The sequence below is a fragment of the Hyperolius riggenbachi genome, chromosome 12 (assembly GCF_040937935.1).
Source record: "Hyperolius riggenbachi isolate aHypRig1 chromosome 12, aHypRig1.pri, whole genome shotgun sequence".
Taxonomy (NCBI): Eukaryota; Metazoa; Chordata; class Amphibia; order Anura; family Hyperoliidae; genus Hyperolius; species Hyperolius riggenbachi.
This window is the reverse complement of record NC_090657.1, coordinates 149,869,778-149,892,647: the sequence shown is the minus strand read 5'-3', so window position 1 is coordinate 149,892,647 and position 22,870 is coordinate 149,869,778. Positions and strand designations below refer to the sequence as shown.

Sequence of the window (22,870 nt, the reverse complement as noted above, 5' to 3'; positions counted from 1 at the left end):
TGACCAGCCTGGCCTATGCGTAGGGCCGTGTTTTGAGAGGTACCATGAGTAGGTACACTATTAGAACCTAGGGAACTCCAGACACAGGAGTAGGCACACACTCAGTGGTCTTTTGCACATTGTCGCAGGGAGAGGAGAGGTAAGCTTGAAGACCAAACGGGTAAGCATAAAAGTGGGAAGAAGGATCGGTTTCCATGCTTGATATTGCTGATCTGTCCTGGGTTGGCGATATAAGACGGCATGTTTGAATTTCCCTTGAGTGTGGACACCCCCGGTTTATATGTGATTTGGGCCGATGATGATGCTTTAATGCCACACAGAGTCATCTCTATTGGCAGGCATATTGCTGTATCCTACAGGCATAATGCTGTATACTAAAGTTCTGAGGCCCAGTCACATAAGTTGGTGGCTCACCCTGAGTGCAGGGTGGCACGGGGTGTCTCTCTCCTGAGGTTATCACTGCCATTGATGTGGAGGAAGATCTGCCATTGATGTGGAGCAAGGTATGTTTGCCGTTCATTTTTCCTTTCAGCCCAGAGTGCATTACTTGTATACCCAATATAAGGAGTATAGCAGAAGCTCCTAATACTGGCCATACATGTAATGATTGCAGAGACCCTAAAATGCCAGGACAGACTCCACAAATGACCCCATTTTGGAAAGAGGACACCCTAAAGTATTATGTGAGGTGCACGGTGAGTTCATAAAAGATTTTAGTTTTTGTCACAAGTTAGCAGAATTTTTTTTTTATTTTTTTTTTTTACCAAAGTGTCATTTTCCGTTTACTTGTGACAAAAAATAAAATTTTCAATGACCTCACCATTACCCTCATGGAATACCTTGTTGTGTATTCTTTCCAAAATGGGGTCATTTGTGGGGTTTGTTAACTGTCCTGGCAAGTGGGCGGGGTGCTAAATTGTGAGCACCCCTGTAAAGCCTAAAGGTACTCATTGGACTCTGGGCCCCTTAGAGCAGTTAGGGTGCAAAAAAGTGCCACACATGTGGTATCGCTGTACTCGGGAGAAGTAGTACAATGTGTTTTGGGGTGTATTTTTACACATACCCATGCTGGGTGGGAGAAATACCTCTGTAAATGACAATCTTTTGATTTTTTTACACACAATTGTCCATTTACAGAGTTATTTCTCCCACCCAGCATGGGTATGTGTAAAAATACACCCCAAAACACATTGTACTACTTCTCCCAAGTACGGCGATACCACATGTGTGGCACTTTTTTGCACCCTAACTGCGCTAAAGGGCCCAAAGTCCAATGAGCACCTTTAGGATTTCACAGGTCATTTTGCGGAATTTGATTTCCAGACTCCTCCTCACGGCTTAGGGCCCCTAAAATGCCAGGGCAGTATAGGAACCCCACAAATGACCCCATTTTAGAAAGAAGACACCCCAAGGTATTCCGTTAGGAGTATGGTGAGTTCATAGAAGATTTTATTTTTTGTCAAAAGTTAGCGGAAAATTGATTTTTATTGTTTTTTTCACAAAGTGTCATTTTCCACTAACTTTTGACAAAAAATAAAATCTTCTATGAACTCACCATACTCCTAACGGAATACCTTGGGGTGTCTTCTTTCTAAAATGGGGTCATTTGTGGGGTTCCTATACTGCCCTGGCATTTTAGGGGCCCTAAACCGTGAGGAGTAGTCTGGAAATCAAATTCCGCAAAATGACCTGTGAAATCCTAAAGGTGCTCATTGGACTTTGGGCCCTTTAGCGCAGTTAGGGTGCAAAAAAGTGCCACACATGTGGTATCGCCGTACTTGGGAGAAGTAGTACAATGTGTTTTGGGGTGTATTTTTACACATACCCATGCTGGGTGGGAGAAATATCTCTGTAAATGGACAATTGTGTGTAAAAAAATCAAAAGATTGTCATTTACAGAGGTATTTCTCCCACCCAGCATGGGTATGTGTAAAAATACACCACAAAACACATTGTACTACTTCTCCCGAGTACGGCGATACCACATGTGTGGCACTTTTTTGCACCCTAACTGCGCTAAAGGGCCCAAAGTCCAATGAGCACCTTTAGGCTTTCACAGGTCATTTTGCGGAATTTGATTTCCAGACTACTCCTCACGGTTTAGGGCCCCTAAAATGCCAGGGCAGTATAGGAACCCCACAAATGACCCCATTTTAGAAAGAAGACACCCCAAGGTATTCCGTTAGGAGTATGGTGAGTTCATAGAAGATTTTATTTTTTGTCACAAGTTAGTGGAAAATGACACTTTGTGAAAAAAACAATAAAAATCAATTTTCCGCTAACTTTTGACAAAAAATAAAATCTTCTATGAACTCGCTATGCTACTAACGGAATACCTTGGGGTGTCTTCTTTCTAAAATGGGGTCATTTGTGGGGTTCCTATACTGCCCTGGCATTTTAGGGGCCCTAAACCGTGAGGAGTAGTCTGGAAATCAAATTCCGCAAAATGACCTGTGAAATCCTAAAGGTACTCATTGGACTTTGGGCCCCTTAGCGTACTTGGGGTGTAAAAAAGTGCCACACATGTGGTATCGCCATACTCGGGAGAAGTAGTATAATGTGTTTTGGGGTGTATTTTTACACATACCCATGCTGGGTGGGAGAAATAACTCTGTAAATGGACAATTGTGTGTAAAAAAAATTAAAAAATTGTCATTTACAGAGATATTTCTCCCACCCAGCATGGGTATGTGTAAAAATTCACCCCAAAACACATTGTACTACTTCTCCCGAGTACGGCGATACCACATGTGTGGCACTTTTTTGCAGCCTAACTGCGCTAAGGGGTCCAAAGTCCAATGAGCACCTTTAGGCTTTACAGGGGTGCTTACAATTTAGCACCCCCCAAAATGTCAGGACAGTAAACGCACCCCACAAATGACCCCATTTTGGAAAGTAGACCCTTCAAGGTATTCAGAGAGGGGCATGGTGAGTCCGTGGCAGATTTCAATTTTTTTTGTCGCAAGTTTGAAGAAATGGAAACTTTTTTTTTTTTTTTTTTTTTGTCACAAAGTGTCATTTTCCGCTTACTTGTGACAAAAAATAATATCTTCTATGAACTCACTATGCCTCTCAGTGAATACTTTGGGATGTCTTCTTTCCAAAATGGGGTCATTTGGGGGGTATTTATACTATCCTGGAATTCTAGCCCCTCATGAAACATGACAGGGGGTCAGAAAAGTCATAGATGCTTGAAAATGGGAAAATTCACTTTTTGCACCATAGTTTGTAAACGCTATAACTTTTACCCAAACCAATAAATATACACTGAATGGGTTTTTTTTTCATCAAAAACATGTTTGTCCACATTTTTCGCGCTGCATGTATACAGAAATTTTACTTTATTTGAAAACTGTCAGCACAGAAAGTTAAAAAAAAATCATTTTTTTGCCAAAATTCATGTCTTTTTTGCTGAATATAATAAAAAGTAAAAATCGCAGGAGCACTCAAATAGCACCAAAAGAAAGCTTTATTAGTGACAAGAAAAGGAGCCAAAATTCATTTAGGTGGTAGGTTGTATGAGCGAGCAATAAACCGTGAAAGCTGCAGTGGTCTGAATGGAAAAAAAGTGGCCGGTCCTTTAAGGGGTAGAAAGCCCTAGGTCCTCAAGTGGTTAAGGACTTTTAACCTTAATGCCTACTTTTAAACTGGACTCTTTTCTTCATTATTCAAATGGACTGCTCAGCTAGCTAAGACTTTCTGATTTTATTCCTTTTTATTTTTAAGCTCTGTGTGTATATGTTAATTGGTGTATATAACTGTATGTAATGCATTTTTGTTATTAAACGTTTTAAAAATGGTTTAGCGGTTATCAGTGGCGGCTCCAGGAATTTTTTTTAGGGGGTGCTATGCAGGTGCTGGACCAATTTCCGGGGGAGCTGACGACCTGCGGCGCGCGAAGCGCGCCGCGCCAAAAATGGGTGTGGCTACAACCTGCGGCGCGCGAAGCGCGCCGCGTCGAAAAAATGGGCGTGGTCATGACCGGGTGAGGGCGGGGCTAACTGTAATTTAACGTGAACCCAGGGTGAGAGTGATATGGTGGCTGCCATATTTATTTCCTTTTAAACAATACTAGTTGCCTGGCAGCCCTGCTGATCTATTTGGCTGTAGTAGTGAACTGAATTACACCAGAAACAAGCCATGCAGCTAATCTTGTCAGTTCTGACAATATTGTCAGAAACCCCTGACCTGCTGCATGCTTGTTCAGGGTCTATGGTTGAAAGAATAAGAGGCAGAGGACCAGCACCGCAGCCAGGCAACTGGTATTGCTTAAAGGGAGATAAATATGGCAGCCTCAATATTATTCTCACCTCGGGTTCCCTTTAAAAGTGCAACACAAAGACAGAGGGCCCAAGTTTTGGTGACCCTTTTCCCAGAAAATTCACATAATTGTGCAGGTTTTCTCAAGAAAATACACGTAATGTGAGCAGATTTTAACAAAAAACACGTCCAATGACCCCAATATGCACAATCGTTATCAGATATGGCCCCAATATGCACAATCGTTATCAGATATGGCCCCAATATGCACAATCGTTATCAGATATGGCCCCAATATGCACAATCGTTATCAGATATGGCCCCAATATGCACAATCGTTATCAGATATGGCCCCAATATGCACAATCGTTATCAGATATGGCCCCAATATGCACAATCGTTATCAGATATGGCCCCAATATGCACAATCGTTATCAGATATGGCCCCAATATGCACAATCGTTATCAGATATGGCCCCAATATGCACAATCGTTATCAGATATGGCCCCAATATGCACAATCGTTATCAGATATGGCCCCAATATGCACAATCGGTAGCAGATATGACCCCAATATGCACAATCGGTAGCAGATATGACCCCAATATGCACAATCGGTAGCAGATATGGCCCCAATATGCACAATCGGTATCAGATATGGCCCCAATATGCACAATCGGTAGCAGATATGGTCCCAATATGCACAATCGGTAGCAGATATGGTCCCAATATGCACAATCGGTAGCAGATATGGTCCCAATATGCAGAATCGGTAGCAGATATGGTCCCAATATGCACAATCGGTAGCAGATATGGTCCCAATATGCAGAATCGGTAGCAGATATGGCCCCAATATGCACAATCGGTAGCAGATATGGCCCCAATATGCACAATCGGTAGCAGATATGACCCCAATATGCACAATCCGTAGCAGAAATGACCCCAATATGCACAATCCGTAGCAGAAATGACCCCAATATGCACAATCGGTAGCAGATATGACCCCAATATGCACAATCGGTAGCAGATATGACCCCAATATGCACAATCGGTAGCAGATATGACCCCAATATGCACAATCGGTAGCAGATATGACCCCAATATGCACAATCGGTAGCAGATATGACCCCAATATGCACAATCGGTAGCAGATATGACCCCAATATGCACAATCGGTAGCAGAAATGACCCCAATATGCACAATCGGTAGCAGAAATGACCCCAATATGCACAATCGGTAGCAGAAATGACCCCAATATGCACAATCGGTAGCAGAAATGACCCCAATATGCACAATCGGTAGCAGATATCGCCCCAATATGCACAATCCGTAGCAGATATGACCCCAATATGCACAATCCGTAGCAGATATGACCCCAATATGCACAATCCGTAGCAGATATGACCCCAATATGCACAATCCGCATCACCTGAAAAAGAAAAGAAAAACCCATTTACTCACCTACAGCCAGAAGACCTTCTTTCCCGACCTCCTGTCCCGAGTCCCGACCTCATTGTGGCGCGCAGCGCCCGCGCGCCCACGATCCTCTTCCTTCCCGACGTCACCACGAGACTTCCTGCCTGCATGCAGAGAGCAAGGCTACGGGAAAATGGCCGCCCGAAGTCTGCAGAACAGGGCTCCGGGCGGCCATCTTACCGTAGCCCTGCCTGCTGCTCCGTGCTGCCGGTGTGAACTGACTTGGCGTCTTTTAGACGCCTGAAGTCAGTTCACTCCAGGGGGTGCTTTGGGGGTGCTTGGACAATTCTAGGGGGTGCTCGAGCACCCCCAAGCACCCCCCTGGCGCCGCCCCTGGCGGTTATGACCTATTGCTGAGCATACACAATCGTACCTATTCTCCTGAACTCGCTACCCTGTGTTTTATAGAAGTATACATGTATAACCCGTATACGAGAACCCGGCTCAGATATAACGATCTGACCCAGGTTCCTGCATACTGCTAAGGGTTAATAGAGCGTTCTTGAAGTCCTAGTATAATTACAGTAGCGGGCTGTGTAACTCGCTTGGTGGCAGATCTTTGAATTGTATGTGTGAGGTGAATCCATTGGCATCCGAACGCTCCCTCCGCGAGTCGGTTCATCAAATTGCGAAGTCGGGTTACCCTTCGTGATGAACAACATGACCGTGTGAGAGTATTTCTGACGCTAATCGATTGACCCCATCCGCAGACCGGCCTTGTGGTTTGTGACACACAGTACTGGACTCCAGCAGAGAGGTGTGAGCACAGCTTCTGCTGCACTATACTCTGCATTTGCGACCAGATAGGCGGGTTGTTCGTATCTCAGGGACACCCTGTATTATGCATCCACCCTATATACAGCACATGGTTTATATTCTCTAGTGTGTGTTTTTTTTTTGGGGGGGGGGCTGAAGGGACGTCACAGGACTTCTTGCCCAAAGTGAAAAAAGAGGCCAGAAACGCCCCTCTCACAGAGACCTGCTACAGCTGCAGCTTCTACCATAGGTATAGCCCTAAAAACTCTGGTGCTTGCATCTTTAAAAGAAGTTCCATTTCATCTTAATGATTTTCTGCTCCAGGGAGATGCATCTAAATTACACAGTGACAGTTTGCACAGTTGATCAACAAAACTAAAACAATGAAGCCCTATGGAACAAGCTTTGTGGCGGCATGGAGATAGTAACTGCACCCAGCTATGGCATTGTATAAGAGCAGAGAGACCTTCTTCTTCTTCTTCTTTTTTTTTTTTTTTTTTTTTCTTTTCAAGCAGGTGCTGCAAGGTATAACTGCTCTCCTGAAATGAGCACTACCTGCAGGCAACATCAATATTTATTTTTTCTCTAGCTACAGTGTAGGACAAACAGTAAAAAGTCAAGCAATGAAAAGTAACTGAGTTGGCTTTAACTTGAACCCACACAAGTACTTTTTCTCCAGAAACCATAGCCGAAATTGTGATTTGCTGATTTGCTGAAAACTACCAGCAAATACTACTGTAATATGTGTATCTGTCAAGTTTATGTACCTCAGTCAGAGGTTCAGCATGAGATCGTGACCTCCCTTGCAACTAATGGCAAATAACAAAGGCAAAGTGCCTGCAGCAAGCTGAAGTCTGTGAAATAAGCTTGTCAGGCATGACTGTGGTAAATTGGAAATGTTTAATTTGCAGACATCTATCTAGGGTGTGTACACACATCCAGTTTTGATTGGCCAATCATTTACCAATTTTACCACCCCCATGTAGTACAAAAGGGAAAAGAGGCGCCCAAGGTATGATAAAACTGCATTAAAAACAGCTAAAATGAAAAGGATGAGGTGGCTTACCTCAATGAAGACAAATTCGTATACTAAACAACAAACCTTTATTTGCACTGGTAATGCATTTTGTGGGTCTATGCCCACTTCCTCAGGCCGAATAAAGTGCCAAAAGATTAATGAGCCCAAGCAGCAGGCGCCTGCATGTAGTATGAGAGCTTTCCTACACAGTCTGTTCAAAGTATTCAGTCTATTGGCCCTCATACTACATGGAAGTGCTAAAATTGGCCACTCGTTGGCCAATCAAAATTGGATGTGTGTATGGCTGTTTGCTGGACAGGTGGTCAGCAACAGATGGTCACGAGTAGAGTACTCATGGGTGCAGGTGGCGGCAACGCCGCAATAGGGAATCAAACCGCATAGTATTTGGATGGGCAAGAGTTGGCAGCATGAAAGTCAGGCAGGCAAGAGTTTGCAACAAGTAATCTGGCAGTAGTGAAAGGCTCCGGCACAAATGGAGTCAGCAACAGCTGGTTAAGAGTTGCATCACAGAAGGTCATAAAACCTGGTTACAGGTTCTAATCATACAGGACTGAAAATACAGGCTGATGCATCATCATGCATGTGTAGGTTTTATGCCTTCACCTTGCACACCTGGTCATGACCTAGCCCAGTGACTTGGTAAAGACAGCAATGCTAACATAGCAGCATTCTGGAACCTCAGCTGATCTATGCCTAAGTCTATAGACTGACTGAGTAACATGATCTAAGCAGAGTTTCTGACATTGCACCATAGAGATTTTCTTGTTGTAACATCAGAAACTCTGTCGCTCCACAAACGTCACTTATCAATTGGGACCGATGGCCACAGTGAGGATCTATGGGTGGCAAGCCTAGTGGGAGGGTATTGGCCTTTTGTTACCCCTGGATGGAGGAAGGATAAGCAATGCAATTTGGCAGAAGAGTTGTGAGTCAGCACCTCATCGTTGTGATTTGGAAATCGCTAAGGTTCCAAAACCTCACTAGATTTCACATAAATTTAAGAGTTTTATAATTTGTCTGGATGTGTGACTCACAATTTTTCTATCAGACCCACCTCTTCAAATGCTTCAGTTTGTGAGACAATAGCGGAAGCTCCAGAGACCATAAAATGGCCAGGTTCTGACTGGGGGGAATTGTTTACCTTTGGCAATCCAGTTTCCCTTTGGCAACCCAAATCTTACAAGACAGGAAGCCAAGTACAGGTGTCATCTAACTTAATTTTGATGGTTGTTGTACATGAAACTGGATCTTAACAATTTGCTGTTGTCTCCATAACTGTAGCGACTGACCCACACACACGTACATACACGCACACCACAGCAACACAGTATGTCGTCAGCTACACAGTCGACAGTCGTCTGTGCAGCCTAGCCCAGCGATGTCGCCCAGGGATCGGATCCCCGACGGACGACATCCATCAAGGGTGTGTACGCATCTTAATACAGATGTGTGCTTATTGACTTGCTGGATGACTCCAGACAGGTGGTATTTGCTGTGGCTGCTTTACAATCTTTTTCTTTGTAGAATAATCCTTCTTCAGGGTCCCTCTAAAGAGGCTTTAGATTATCTCTCATGGAAGTGTTTACAAACTTGAAGTCCAACTCCAGCATAATGTTGTTCCCCCCCCCCCCCCCTCCTTTTATTTAACTACTTTGATGGTGTGGAGAAAGGTAATGCTGGCCATACATCTATCTATTTTACAGCCCAATTGACCCTTCGATTTGATAATTTAATCGAATGGTACCACAACAAGCATGCCTGATTAACAATTTGTCAGATTTTGGGCCGAATTCGGTTGACTATCGATTGAGCATGCTAGAAATTCTCAGTCCAATTTGGTCGATTGGGTGGTAACAGCATGCGATATCACGATGACTGACAAACGCGTAGGACCCCTGGCCCGCTGTGCCCCCAGTGCCCGTGCACTGGAAATCTCACCTGCTCAGGCTACCGGGACTGTCCAGCCGCTTCCTATCTCATCTGCTGCTTCCCAAAACGCATTCATGTTTGTGGTAGTCTAGTGGCTGGATAGTGTAATGGTTAAGGGATAGGCCTCTGACACAGCATGCGATATCACGATGACTGACAAACGCGTAGGACCCCTGGCCCGCTGTGCCCCCAGTGCCCGTGCACTGGAAATCTCACCTGCTCAGGCTACCGGGACTGTCCAGCCGCTTCCATTCTCATCTGCTGCTTCCCAAAACGCATTCATGTTTGTGGTAGTCTAGTGGCTGGATAGTGTAATGGTTAAGGGATAGGCCTCTGACACAGCATGCGATATCACGATGACTGACAAATGCGTAGGACCCCTGGTCCGCTGTGCCCCCAGTGCCCGTGCACTGGAAATCTCACCTGCTCAGGCTACCGGGACTGTCCAGCCGCTTCCTATCTCATCTGCTGCTTCCCAAAACGCATTCATGTTTGTGGTAGTCTAGTGGCTGGATAGTGTAATGGTTAAGGGATAGGCCTCTGACACAGGAGATCTGGGTTCAAACCTTGACTTTTCCTGTTCACCTATTCAGCCTTGGGCAAGACTGCCTAACACTGCTACTGCCTACTGATGACTGCCAGGAGAAAAGCGAGATATAATGTTCTGTGTCTTGACTTGTCTAGTAGGCTGGCAGAATGCCTGCAGGTTTTGCTAACAAGTTGTCTGCATATCCAGCTGCATGTTAATTTTTTCATGTGGGTTTTTGCATATTGTTGTAAAATTAGGGTTTTGTGTAATTATTTTAATTTGACAATACGAACGTTGGCCATACATTATTATGTAATGGTAGCCTACTCAGGCAAACTATGATTTACCAGGATAATTGATTGACTAGCCAGCATTTTGCTCCTCTTGATTCTGGTCAGATTTGAAGCATACCTGGACTTACATGTGACACAATATAAACATGGGAACATATAAGATCCGTCCCAATAACAACTTCCCTAAGCTTGCTTTTTATTTTTCTCATTGCAGGGGTTAACAAATTCAGTGCTTTATGCATGTAAATACAGCAGGAAATTTGCAGTTGTATGCGATGGCAGATCTTCTGAAAAGTATCTAGAAGCCAAAATGGTCTAAGGTAAAAAAGGTAAATGCTTCTCTTTTGTTATAACTTAAAACTATATCTTATGTTGCACTGACATGGCTGCTTAAAATACCTCAGACTTGAAACCATAACCACTTGAGGACCACAGTGGTAAACCCCCCTAAAGACCAGGCACGTTTTTAATAAAAAGGCCAAGCTGCAGGGCTGCACATCACCGCACACGAGTGATTTCCCCCCCCCCCCCCACCAACGGAGCTCTCTGTTGGTGGGGTCTGATCGCATGCCCTCCTCAACTAACTGCTTATCGCAGCGCTGTACTAACAGCAAAGACGGCGGTTTCGCCGGCTAACAGTCTCTTGAGCGGCGATCCCCACAAGCAGGAGATGCGCGCGCAGCCTGCGTGCGATCTCCTGCAAACTGCAGCCCCATGACTTGACGCCGATCGGCGTTAGGTGATCCTGGGGCTGCCGCCGTGGTCACGCCCATCGGCGTTAGGCAGTCCCCAGGAGGTTAAAGAGAAACCGTGACCAAGGATTGAACTTCATCCCAGTCAGTAACTGATACCCCCTTTCCCATGAGAAATATTTTCCTTTTCTCAAACGGGTCATCCGGTAGCTCTGTACAGCTGATATTGTCTTGAAACCCCTCCCAGTGTGATGTCAGGACCATGGTGCCGACATACAGTAGGAGGTTTGTTACATTGTGGGAAATAACCGCTGTTTCCAAATGCCACAAACGAAAGAAGAATCTCCTTCCACTGACATCACCTGCCAGCAGTAAAAATGTCACCATGTGATAAATGTCAGAATGTAAATCAGGGAGAGGAAAGATTTTACAATGGGCAAACACTGACTAAATCATTCATACATAATTATTGTAAAAATTAAGCACTTTTGTTCATTGTTATTTTCACTGGAGCTTCTCTTTAAATTGAAAATAAGAACACAAGACTCTTGATTATTTATCGAATAAATATTAATTTCAGGTTTGCTTTAAGCAGAAAGCTATTTGCAAACTGACATGAAATCTTCCTGCTAGATAGAGCAGCTGTTAATTCCGTGGGCTGCTTTAGAGTCTGAGCGCCCGCACTAGTTGCTGAAATGAGAGAGGAGACAGATAGTCATGTATACAAGTTTGAAGTATGCTGCTGCTTGCTTTGCCTTTGAGTGGTTGGATTATGCCTCTTCATCTACCCACTTAAGCAGCTATATATAGTATATAGGAAAGAGATAGCATTGGCTGCACAGAAATATTTACCAGCTAGGCAGTCGCTTTCATAACCACTTTTAAATACATATCTTCTATATAGGTGCTTCTTTTAGACAACTTCCGTGAAATGACTGGTGGAAGGTTAATTTAGCATTACAAACTCTTACAGTACACAGATCCAGACACCTGATCTAAGCACGTGTAATGCACTTTTCATGATGTGGGCATCTTCAGTTTGTAGTCTAAAATAACTGCCTCTTTTACTACACTATGTAGTTGTCAAAGCAGAATGATTTGAGTCCCTGGAGGAGGAGGATGAGGAGGAGTTGGAGGTGCTGGACGTTGCTGCTGAGGGGGAACAGCAGAGCACAGCAGCAGTGGTGCGAGGGTGGAGAGAGGAGGAAGAGGCTCAGGGGCCAGAGGAGGAGGAGTAGGACGCTGACCCTGATGTCTCTGCTGGAAGGACCACCCTGTTCCCCATGGCAGCGCACATGCTGCGCTGCCTGCGCACAGACCCCAGGGTCAAGCAGATACAAGCGAGGGAGGACACCTGCATCAGCATGATCCTGGACCCACGGCTGAGGGAGATGTGGGCTCAGTTTCTGCCTGCTAGAGGCCGTGAGCAGCGAACAAGGGAGTTGCAGGAGAACCTTTTTCGGCGATTGGAGGAAGCCTTCCTCCAGCCTTCCACCCCCTCTGTCCCTGTCCAGCCAGCACAGCGGCCGGTGCCTGCAGCCAGCAGCAGCGTCAGGCGCCCAGGAGACCTGCTGTCATTGACGAAGGCACTGTACATGACGGTACAGCAGCCGAGAGAGGAGGTGCGTGCAGCAACCACTTCCTCTCAAAGTCACAGCCAGCGCATGACCCGGATGGTTGCCGACTACATGGGGTCCTTCAAAGGAGCGAGGAGCCTGTGGACCCCATGGAGTTCTGGGTGGAGCGATTTGCACATGTGGAGTGAGCTGGCGCAGTACGCCCTGGAAGTATTGTCTTGCTCCCCTTCCAGCGTGCTGTCCGAGAGGTGCTTCAGTGCGGCCGGTGGCGTAGTCACCGAGAAGCGCTCTCGTCTGTCCACAGAGGGCATGGACAGACTGACATTCCTTAAGATCAACAAGGCCTGGATTGAAGGCACGTTCCAGGCACCTGTTGTCGGCGAGAAGACATGAGGTGCCTGGGAATTATTCTTTGACATCAACCTTCAGTCCCTGGATCTTGATAATTTGGCCTGGTTTTTCTTTAGTTGCTGTGGTACTAAGGCTAGGTACCATGGCCCATGACATGCCTGCTGCTGCCACACGTCACTCCTGCTGCTGCTGTATTTATTTATTTATGTATTTATTGTATTTATAAAGCGCCAACATATTTCGCAGCGCCGATTTTCTTCCTCCTGCTGTCTGTGTTCCCACCGCTAGGGTCCACAGAATTATGTGCTGCTGCCATGCGCCACTAGCTATTACACCACTAAAATAGCTATATACTGTTGTAAAAAAAAGAATAATAATTCTGAGGTGTCTGGGTTGAAAACTGTGCAGTCCCAGTTGTGCATTGGACACAATGTGGGCTTCACGACTGCTGTCCGGAACCTCCTGATGTTGGTGTATATTTACAGCCGTGGTAGGTACCATGGCCCCGTTACATTGCCTGCTGCCAAACGTCACTCCTCCTCCTCCTCCTCCTCCTGCTGTATTTAACCTCCTGCTGTCTGTGTTCCAACCGCCAGGGTCCACAGAATACATTGCCTGCTGCCAAACGTCACTACTCCTCCTCCCACTGTATTTATCCTCCTGCTGTCTGTGTTCCCACCACCACGGTCCACATAATTATACGCTGCTGCCATGCGCCACTAGCTATTACGCCACAAATTTAGCTATGCTGGTGGTGAAGAAAAAAATTACAACAGTAGAGTTCTGTAAGGGAAAAAACATTAAGTTGGGTTCAAAAGGAAGAATATGAGAAGGAGGAGGAGGAGGAAGTTTTCCATCAATTTTTTTTTAATTGCACCTATTTAAATGTGATTTCCCTTTTATATACAGTATATTAAAAAAAAAAAAAAAAAAAAAAAAAGCTCTCCGAATTCACAAAAAAGAATTTTTTTGCAAATTTAGTTACCGATCACAAATCGAATTCGATGATCGCAATCGAATCCGACTTTGCCCCGGACCCGAATTCGAATGTACTCGAATCGAATTTGGGTACATTCGAGCAACACTGTTCACGTTCCTTTTCCACCTGCACTATGAAATTTACATGGTGCGTTCAATAAAAACATGGAAACATTTAATTATTTGTATGTTATTAGTGTAAGCAGTGTTCTCCCCAGAATTTTTTCCCAGCCGGTTGGCATGAAAAAGTAGCTGGTTGGGGTGCAACCGGGGGAATGCAGGACTGGCACAACTCTGCTTACAGCATAGGATGAGGATGAGAAGGTAAGTTGATGACAGCCGGGTGCTCACCAAAATTAACCGGGTGGAGCACACAGCTAAAAGAGCCTGGGGAGAACACTGAGTGTGTGTGTGTATGTATATGTGTATGTATATATATATATATATATATATATATATATATATATATATATATATATATATATATATATATATGTATATATATGTGTGTGTGTGTGTGTGTGTGTGTGTGTGTGTGTGTGTGTGTGTGTGTGTGTATATATATATATATATGTGTATATATATATATATATATATATATATATATATATATATATATATATATATGTATATTATATTTTCAGATAGATTTGCAGTCTTCACTTCCCATAAAAAGATTTTCCCATCCTTCCTGGCCTGGGACGTGCATAGAGCTTTGTGGTTAGAGTGCGCTGGTCACCAAGACAGCAAATTAACAATAAAATAATTAACTGTGTCTATGTCTTCCCCAATTCCACTCTAGGAAAGAAACATTTATTAGTTGCCATCTCTGTCACTTGTTTGAGGGAGATTTCCCCACTTCAATGGAGAATCTCACAGATGGAGACACAGGGTGGGAATTCAAATCCCCAAAAAAGTCTAACCAACCCCTTATCACACCATCCCAAACTATTTTTCCCTGGAATTTGGCTGGGGGGGGGGGGGGGGGGGGGGGGGTGTATGGGGAGAGGCGTGGCGTGTGTTGTCCTGCCTGGTACTAGAAAATGGCTCGAACGGCCCTGGAGCACCCAGTAAAGTGGAAGTAATGTGCATGTTATTTTTGGCAATCATCTAACTTTAGGACTTTATTTAAGGTAGCCATACACAAATAGGTTTTTAATGTTTGATAATTGATTCCTCTTTGATCAAAATCTATTCAGAGAAGAATCTATTCTGTCCATATACTTCAGAACGATTTTCAGTAGATTCCAGCAGAGACCCTCTGATTTCCAATCCACATCTGATTTCCAATAATTTTTCTGATCAGCTTTGTATAGAAGTGATTGGAAAATCAATCAGAAAAATTATCGGAAATAAAATCAGACCTGTCAGAAATGATTGATTCCTCCCGTCTATCTGACAGGAAATTGCATGGTGTGTACCAGGCATTACACACTCCTAGAAGTTGTGGTTTTCCATGAGCTTGCCCGGGATCTTTAAATCCTCAACCTTGGAGAGCAATAGTTATTCAGGCCTTATGCGACCGCATAGTGATGGCCTGGCCCAGCATCTCTCTGCTCCACAAACTATAAATAACTCTATATTCTATACAAACACAGGAAGAAGTCCTTTTATCACAACAAAATAGCTATGTGCTTCAGGGAAATGCATCACATGTTTCATGTCTTCCTGTCAGATTTGGCAACTTCTCATTTACAGGAAACGACTTCCTTAGCTGATTAATCTTGTAGGATGGAACATGTTATCATGCGTCGACTGCATCTGTCACTGTATGAAGTCATTGAGCGATAGTTTCTGTTCCTTGCATAAACCCAACGTAGTGGTGAGATTGGTTGGAATTTTTTATCTAATCTTGTGTTCACCTCTTTGGATAGTTTGGAAGTCATTTGGCATGCACAGACTAGAGACTATTCATGGGAGAAGCTCTAAGTGCTTCAGAGATTCCTGCATGCTGGGCCAGAGAGTCAGAGCAAGGCTGAGCAAGTCTACTGTAGTCAATGAACACCCACTATTAGCATTCTTTGCTTCGAGGAATTAGAAGGAAGAACATAAAATATGTCATCTATTAACCGGAGCAGCCAAACAAGGGCTTTATATGAAGGTCCACACCCAACTTCAAGTAGATCCCCTGTCAAAACTATCCATTTTAGAATTTTATTGAGGGGGAAGCTTAAATGTAATGTATGTACAGATATAAAATTTTGACATCTGAAATGATTGATTGTTCCGACAGGGTTCCTCTGTCATTAGATTCTGTCAAGGCACAGCAAGCAATATTGCCAGTTGTTTGCTTTGGCTGCACGTGCTGTGAGTTTGTGCATTAAAAAAATGGGGCATGGCAATTTGGGTGCCGGAGAAAGCCTGCTAGTGGAATATGGATAAAATTGCCATTATTCTACCACCTAGCCTAAGCCTGTTCCCACACAAGCATCTACTGATGCCTAACTCTACCCAATCCCTCGTTGCAAATTTTGCTAATATTTATGCCCTAACCTACTCCCACACGAGCCTTACCTCTACCGATTCCTAACCGATCCCCGATCACAAAATGCCTAATCCTAACTGACCTCACCTCCCCAACCAATACCTAACCCTAAGACCCTTAACCCCCCCCCCCCCCCCCCCCCCATTTATGTCACTAACTGTCCTACTGAGGACTTCACCATTGACTGTCTGAACCATTGCCTAAAGATTTGTACAAGGTTTAGATACATGTCACCCAAAATAATATTGAGCGATTGCACAGAGAGTACAAGCAAACAAGGTATTTTCCTAGCTAAGATTTAAACCTTAGCCATACACTGGTCGATTTGCCATCAGATTCGACCAACAGATAGATCCCTCTCTGATCGAATCTGATCAGAGAGGGATCGTATGGCTACCTCTACTGCAAACAGATTGTGAACCGATTTCAGCCTGAAACCGTTCACAATCTGTTGTGGTGGTGGTGCTGCTGCTGCCGCTCCCCTCCCCCGCCACATACATTACCTGCTCCGCCGGCGCGACTGCCCCCGGTCACCGCTGCTCCGTCTCCGCTCTGGTCTCCGGCCCCGGCATGCTTTACTTCTTCCTGCCCGGCAGGAAGGTTAAACAGTAGAGCGCCCTCTACTGTTTAAACTTCCTGCCGGGCAGAAGGAACTGAAGCATGCCGGAGACCAGAGCGGAGAAGAAGCAGCGGTGACAGCGGGGGCAGTCGCGCCGGCGGAGCAGGTAATGTATTGCCTCTCTATTGCGTCGGTCGTCGGGCACTCGAACGCCGCTAGCGACGCGCTCCCTACCCGCGGGCGATCGACGATAATTTTCCGCACGGAGCGATCGACGGGATCGGACGAAATGGATCGAAATTCGGCGTGTAGCGCGAACGATTGGCAGCAGATTCGATCCCAGTGATCGAATCTGCTGTCGAAACAGCGGCAAATCGGGCCAGTGTATGGCCAGAGCTGTGTAAAGATGGGATATATGCTGCCCAAAACAATTTTTATGATCACATTGGGGGACAGTTTACCTGTGTTTTAAGGTCCAGATAACATGTTAGGCTCCCTACCAAGCAGCCCCTCTGTATGGGGAAGGAGGAGGATGAGAAAGAGCTGTCCCTCTGTAGCTCTCAGCAGGAACTACAAAGCGAATGGCTGAACAGTATGTAACTCAGCAAATCACAGGAGGGGATGCCAATGACACTGGGGGATGCTTGTATCCAAACAAGATTCTCATCCAAAACCATTGACCAGTTATCACAGAACTAGCGTATGTACATGCAGTAGTTTAGTACTGCAAGGTCAAAGGGCTAATCATGTAGCCACTGTTATGCTGGGTACACACAATGCGTTTTTTTGGTCGATTTTCCGTCCGATCGATTCTTCAATCGATTTTCTGCTTGATTTCCTGCTCAATTCTCTTAACTTTTCTTATCTATTTCCATTCACTTCTATGAGAAATCGAGCGATAAAATGATCGAAAGCAAGATCGAACATGTCGGAAATTATCTTTTGAACCATCTATCTGCAGAAAAAACATATGTTGTATTCCCAGCATTACAGCTGATACATAAACTGCCACCAGCTAAAAATGATCAACGGTGATTGTTTCCGCCAGCTAATCTACAGTATCTGTACAGATCTAGAGATAGTATGCCTGGTACACAGCATGACATTTTTGTACAAAAGTGATAAGAAAATTGATCAGAAAAACTATTTAAAATAAAATCAGACCTGTGGGAAATCATCGATTTGGTCCATAGATTTGAAGGGAAATTGCATGGCGTGTACCAGGCATTAGTTCTGGCTGAAGAGATTTCTACTCACTTTTTGCTCCCGAGTCACAAAATATGGGAAGATGGTGAAATTGCACCATTTGTGTCATATATTACCAATAAAAGCTACATTTTTTTTAGTAGTGTCAGAAAGGTAGAGGAAATCTGAGGTTTTTATTATGGTTTGTGTCCCTACTGAGATTGAAGAACTAAAACTTAGCAGAACTCTTTCCAATAGGGGCACAGCTGGCAGTAAAACCTTGTTTCAAATACTTCCCAGCTGTATTCAAGATAGTCATGAAGATTATTGTCTGGCGGAGTACATGCATGCTAAGTACATGCATGCCATAATTGGTGCCCATCGGGGATTGGGAAAGAATCCCTCGGATGACAAATCAGGGAATGGTGCTTTTACATCTGCATTGCTAACCTCCTTTTGCTATAAAGGGGAGGGGGTAGCGGAAGGACGACAATCAGCACACAACGGAGGTCGTGCTTGGGGTATTTAAGGATTCAGCATGCGGGAACCTTAAAGGATACATATTGCAATTTAAAAAAAATGTGATTTACTTACAGGAAGCCCCTGGAAGCCTATGTGACCCTTACCGCAGCTTCACTCTGTCGCCAGGGGTCCTCTCTGTAGCAGCCACCAACCCAGCCAGGTTGCGGTCCCGGCACATGTGCGAGCGCAGAATGCTCCGCAGAACGGTCCTGGCTATGGGAGTGGTGTGGCCTCCCGCATTTGCAGAGGCCACCGACCTGGCTGGGTCGGCAAATGCTACGGAGCGGACCCCAGGAGACTGCCTTAGAGCTGAGCTGTGGTGAGGGACACACAGCTTTCTAGGGGCTGGAGGAAGCCCCAGGAAAGTAAATCTGTTTTTTTTTTAAATTGCCAAATGTATCCTTTCAGGCCTTGCTCACATTGCGTTCGGCTCGCGTGTCCGTCCGCGGTGGGCTTATTTTGAGACGTTTTTTTCTTTCCGATTTCCGGCGCTTGGTTGGGTGATTCTTTTTTGTGGTTAGCGGTTTCCGACGCGTTTTTCCCGAGCGTTTTGGTAATTCACTCCCTGACACAAGTCAGGAAGTGAACACTTTGATCCAGGAAAGAATAAATACAATGTATTTATTCTTAAACACGCCAATGCAATTGCTCCACAAAGCTGTTTTTGGAGTGTTTTGCGTTTTTCTTATACCTTCTATTGAGGCGTAATCTCCTCAAAAATGGCTCAAGCACCGCTTATCTAAATGGATCGGAAAAGAACCGCTTAGATATAAACTATCTCATAAAGAATCATTGTGTAAGCGCTTTCAGGGCGATTTTGAAAAATCGCCCGCACTTAAAAAATAACAAAAACAAGCCCTCCGCAACGTCAGATGGCTGCTGTAAACACACTAGTTGCGCAAATGATCTTCAGTCTAAATGGTCGTTATTGACTGTTTTGGGCCAACCATTATCGCATGTTTGTATGTACCTTTTCACGTTAATGGCTATACAATTGAATTTGAATGTAATACTTGTACGATTAATCTGCATTCTCTGTCTAAGCAGTCCATCATTGTTATTTACTTGTTGCTGTTATAGTTTTTATCACACATTAAGCATATTGAAGAAAAACTTACTGATTTTGCTTTGTTGATGAGGGACCTGATCAGATCCTTGATGCTGTTGTTTCGGTGCTTTTGGAAAATCACTTGGGCTTCTGTACCTTTGCTGCGTGTCAGCGGAGGGACTTCAGGCCACCCTAGTTCCAAGACAGGGACATCCACATCAGACATCAGTGGGAAGTACGTGCCAGAAGTTAGGTCTGAAGGACAGTTTTCAGGGTCTCCATCCCAGTCCTTGTCCAGCAGTGAATCCTGGGTCTTACTGATACTATTGGTACTCTTGCATATATAAGTAATGTCCAGACTTGACAGAAAAGGCAGCTCTTTCTCCTCACTGAGTGCTTGTATGTATGCTTTTTCTCCTTGTTCCACCAGGGCATCTGTAGCCAAACGTGCAGATTCATTGTAATTCAGATCAAGAGGGGAACTGCTTCTCCAAGGGTTCTTCAGTTCATCCACTCTGCTCTTTAGCTGCCCAGCAGTCCTCACTCCTCTTCTGGCTTCAGGGTTAAGCATCCCTGCAGGAATATCCAGGCTTCCAGAAAACAAATGGTCACAGCTTCAGTTTCTTCCTTACAGCTGTTCCTGCGAGAAACTTCCCAGCCTTCTTATACTAATCAGCTGATTGCCACACTTTCGATTTACCTGTCACCTCAAGAAATTTCTCTATCTCCACGACTTCTCTGTCACCCTATACTGGACTTCCTCATACTTCTAATGACTTTCTTTTGAACACATTAGCTTTGTGATCTTCCAGGGAAATGTCGCCCTGCCCCCATCCAAATACCTGTTGGTTGAGTTTTATGTCAGCCCTTCTCAACTGTTGTAGTTACTATACAACTTGTCCCAGCAGGCAGGAGATAAGCCCTGCTGACAACACAATGCTGTTTTATTGGACTATTCAAAGATGAATTAATCAAATACTTGCTCTAGTTGTGCCAGGACAGGCAGTCTTTAGTGTAGGAGATGAATTGCTTGCATTGAAATAGGCTGTGAATGGCAGTGTGAAGGAGTTACTCAAACACTGCATATATTTAATATTTGCATATTTTTATGTCCGTGAGTACTTTAATAATAAAAATAAAACTTTGGAATGTGCAGTTGACTACAAGGTTTAGGTTTTTTTGTTTGTTTTTTTGATAGCATAGATATATATAGATATATAGCATTGTTTTTTTTTTTTATAGCATAGATATTGCCTGAATATTATTGTACTATAGATTTAGGTTTCTTTTTTGTGGGCGGCTGAACTGTTCATTTGTCGGGTAGTAACCAGGGAGGCTGAACTACCCGACAAATGAACAGTTCATACTTCTAATGACTTTCTTTTGAACACATTAGCTTTGTGATCTTCCAGGGAAATGTCGCCCTGCCCCCATCCAATGGAAAGGTAGCACACAAAATGGAACCAAGCTGCCCAGGGTTTTACAGTGGGCAGGGCTGTATTTAGGGTTTGGGCTCCCCCCGAGGAGGGCGTTGGCGCACGTAGCGCGCCGCGGTAAAAAATGGGCGTGGTCATGGTCTGCAGTGGGCATGTCCATAACATACAGTGGGTGTGGCCAATTAAAATTTCCTAGTAAGAGTGCAGCCCAAAGTCGGTGGGGCCATTTTTTCTCCCCGGGTATAAGTAAAGTGACCCTAAAAAAGCAAGTAGGAAATGTTCCCCCCCCCCCCCCCCAAAAAAAAACACACATTAGCCAGTGTTCTCTCGCACAAAATAGTGGTAGGTATTAGATTGTGAGCTCCCCTGAGAAAAGTCAGTAACAGGACTATGTTCTCTGCAAAGTGCTGCAGAAGATGTCAGTGCTATATAAATACATCATAATATGATAGGACATTAGACTATGGTAGGATTAGATTCTAAGATCCTCAGAGGATAGTCAGTGACATGACTACGTACTCTGAAGTACTGCTGAAGATGGCAGTACAATATAGTACAGTAGTATGGCAGCACGGTGGCGTAGTGGGTAACGCTCTCGCCTTGCAGCGCTGTGTTCCCAGTTCAGATCCCAGCCAGGTCAACATCTGCAAAGAGTTTGTATGTTCTCCCTGTGTCTGTGTGGGTTTCCTTCAGACACTCTGGTTTCCTCCCACATCCCAATACGATACGATACAGATAAGTTAATTGGCTTCCCACTAAAAATTGGCCCTAGACTACGATACATACATAGACGTATGACTATGGTAGGGATCAGATTGTGAGCCCCTCTGAGGGACAGTTAGTGACAAGATAATACATACTCTGTACAGTGCTGCGTTATATGTTGGTGCTATATAAATTAGTATAAGTACAGTATAAAGTAGCCAGGTCTATAGGTGTCCCCAATATAGACATATAGGTGTCCCCAGTATAGATAGCCAGGTCTATAGGTATCCTCAGTTTAGGTAGTAGTCATGGGCATAACTAGAAATCACTGGGCCCCCTTGCAAAAATTTGGATGCCCCCCCCCCCCCCCATAGGTGCCAAATAATCGTAATGGGGCAGTGTTTAACTATAAAATAATTGTAATGGGGCAGCATTTCACCATAAAATAATCGTAAAGCAGCAATGTTTCACCAGAGAATAAGCGCAATGAGGGCCACATTTCACCAGAGAATAATCGCAATCAGTGCAACATTTCAGCAGAGAATGATCGCAATGAGAGCCACATTTCACCAGAGAATAATCGCTATCAGAGCAACATTTCAGCAGAGAATGATCAGAATGAGTGCAACATTTCACAAGAAAATAAACGCAATGAGTGCAACGTTTCACCAGAGAATAATCGCAATGCGTGCAAATTTCACCAGAAAATAATCGTACAGTGGGCAGCATTTCGGTGAGAGTTGGAAGGAGGGTTAGAGAGGGTGGGCAGAGAGAGAGACATAGGGTAAGCAGATAGACAGGTACAGAAAGTGTTAGGGCTGGTTCAAACGGACGCTTGCGGAACGCTTACCTCAAGCGTTCGGAACGTCTTGTTAAACGTTTGCACCGAGCTTTTACACGAACGCGGCATTCGGGTCTCGATTTTCGCTTGCGTTCGTGGCCGCCCTGGAAGCTACATGTAGCTTCCAGGGGCTGCCAAACGCGACGGGTAATGTCCCCCTTGGGAGATAAAAACGCCGACCGCATACGGACGCGACGGCTGCTGAAAG

At 44.6% G+C, this 22,870-nt stretch overlaps 1 protein-coding gene across 1 annotated transcript in view; it reads right to left on the bottom strand.

The window, feature by feature from the left end:
• LOC137542160 (protein FAM83C-like) overlaps window positions 1–20,569 on the bottom strand; it is a 65,826-nt gene extending 45,257 nt beyond the window's left edge. Inside the window, exon 1 of the mRNA XM_068263878.1 lies at window positions 19,751–20,569. Within this exon, the coding sequence (XP_068119979.1) occupies window positions 19,751–20,251 (501 nt within the window). The 5' untranslated portion in view covers window positions 20,252–20,569. The remainder of the gene's footprint in view (window positions 1–19,750) is intronic.
• Between the last annotated feature and the right edge of the window lie 2,301 nt (window positions 20,570–22,870).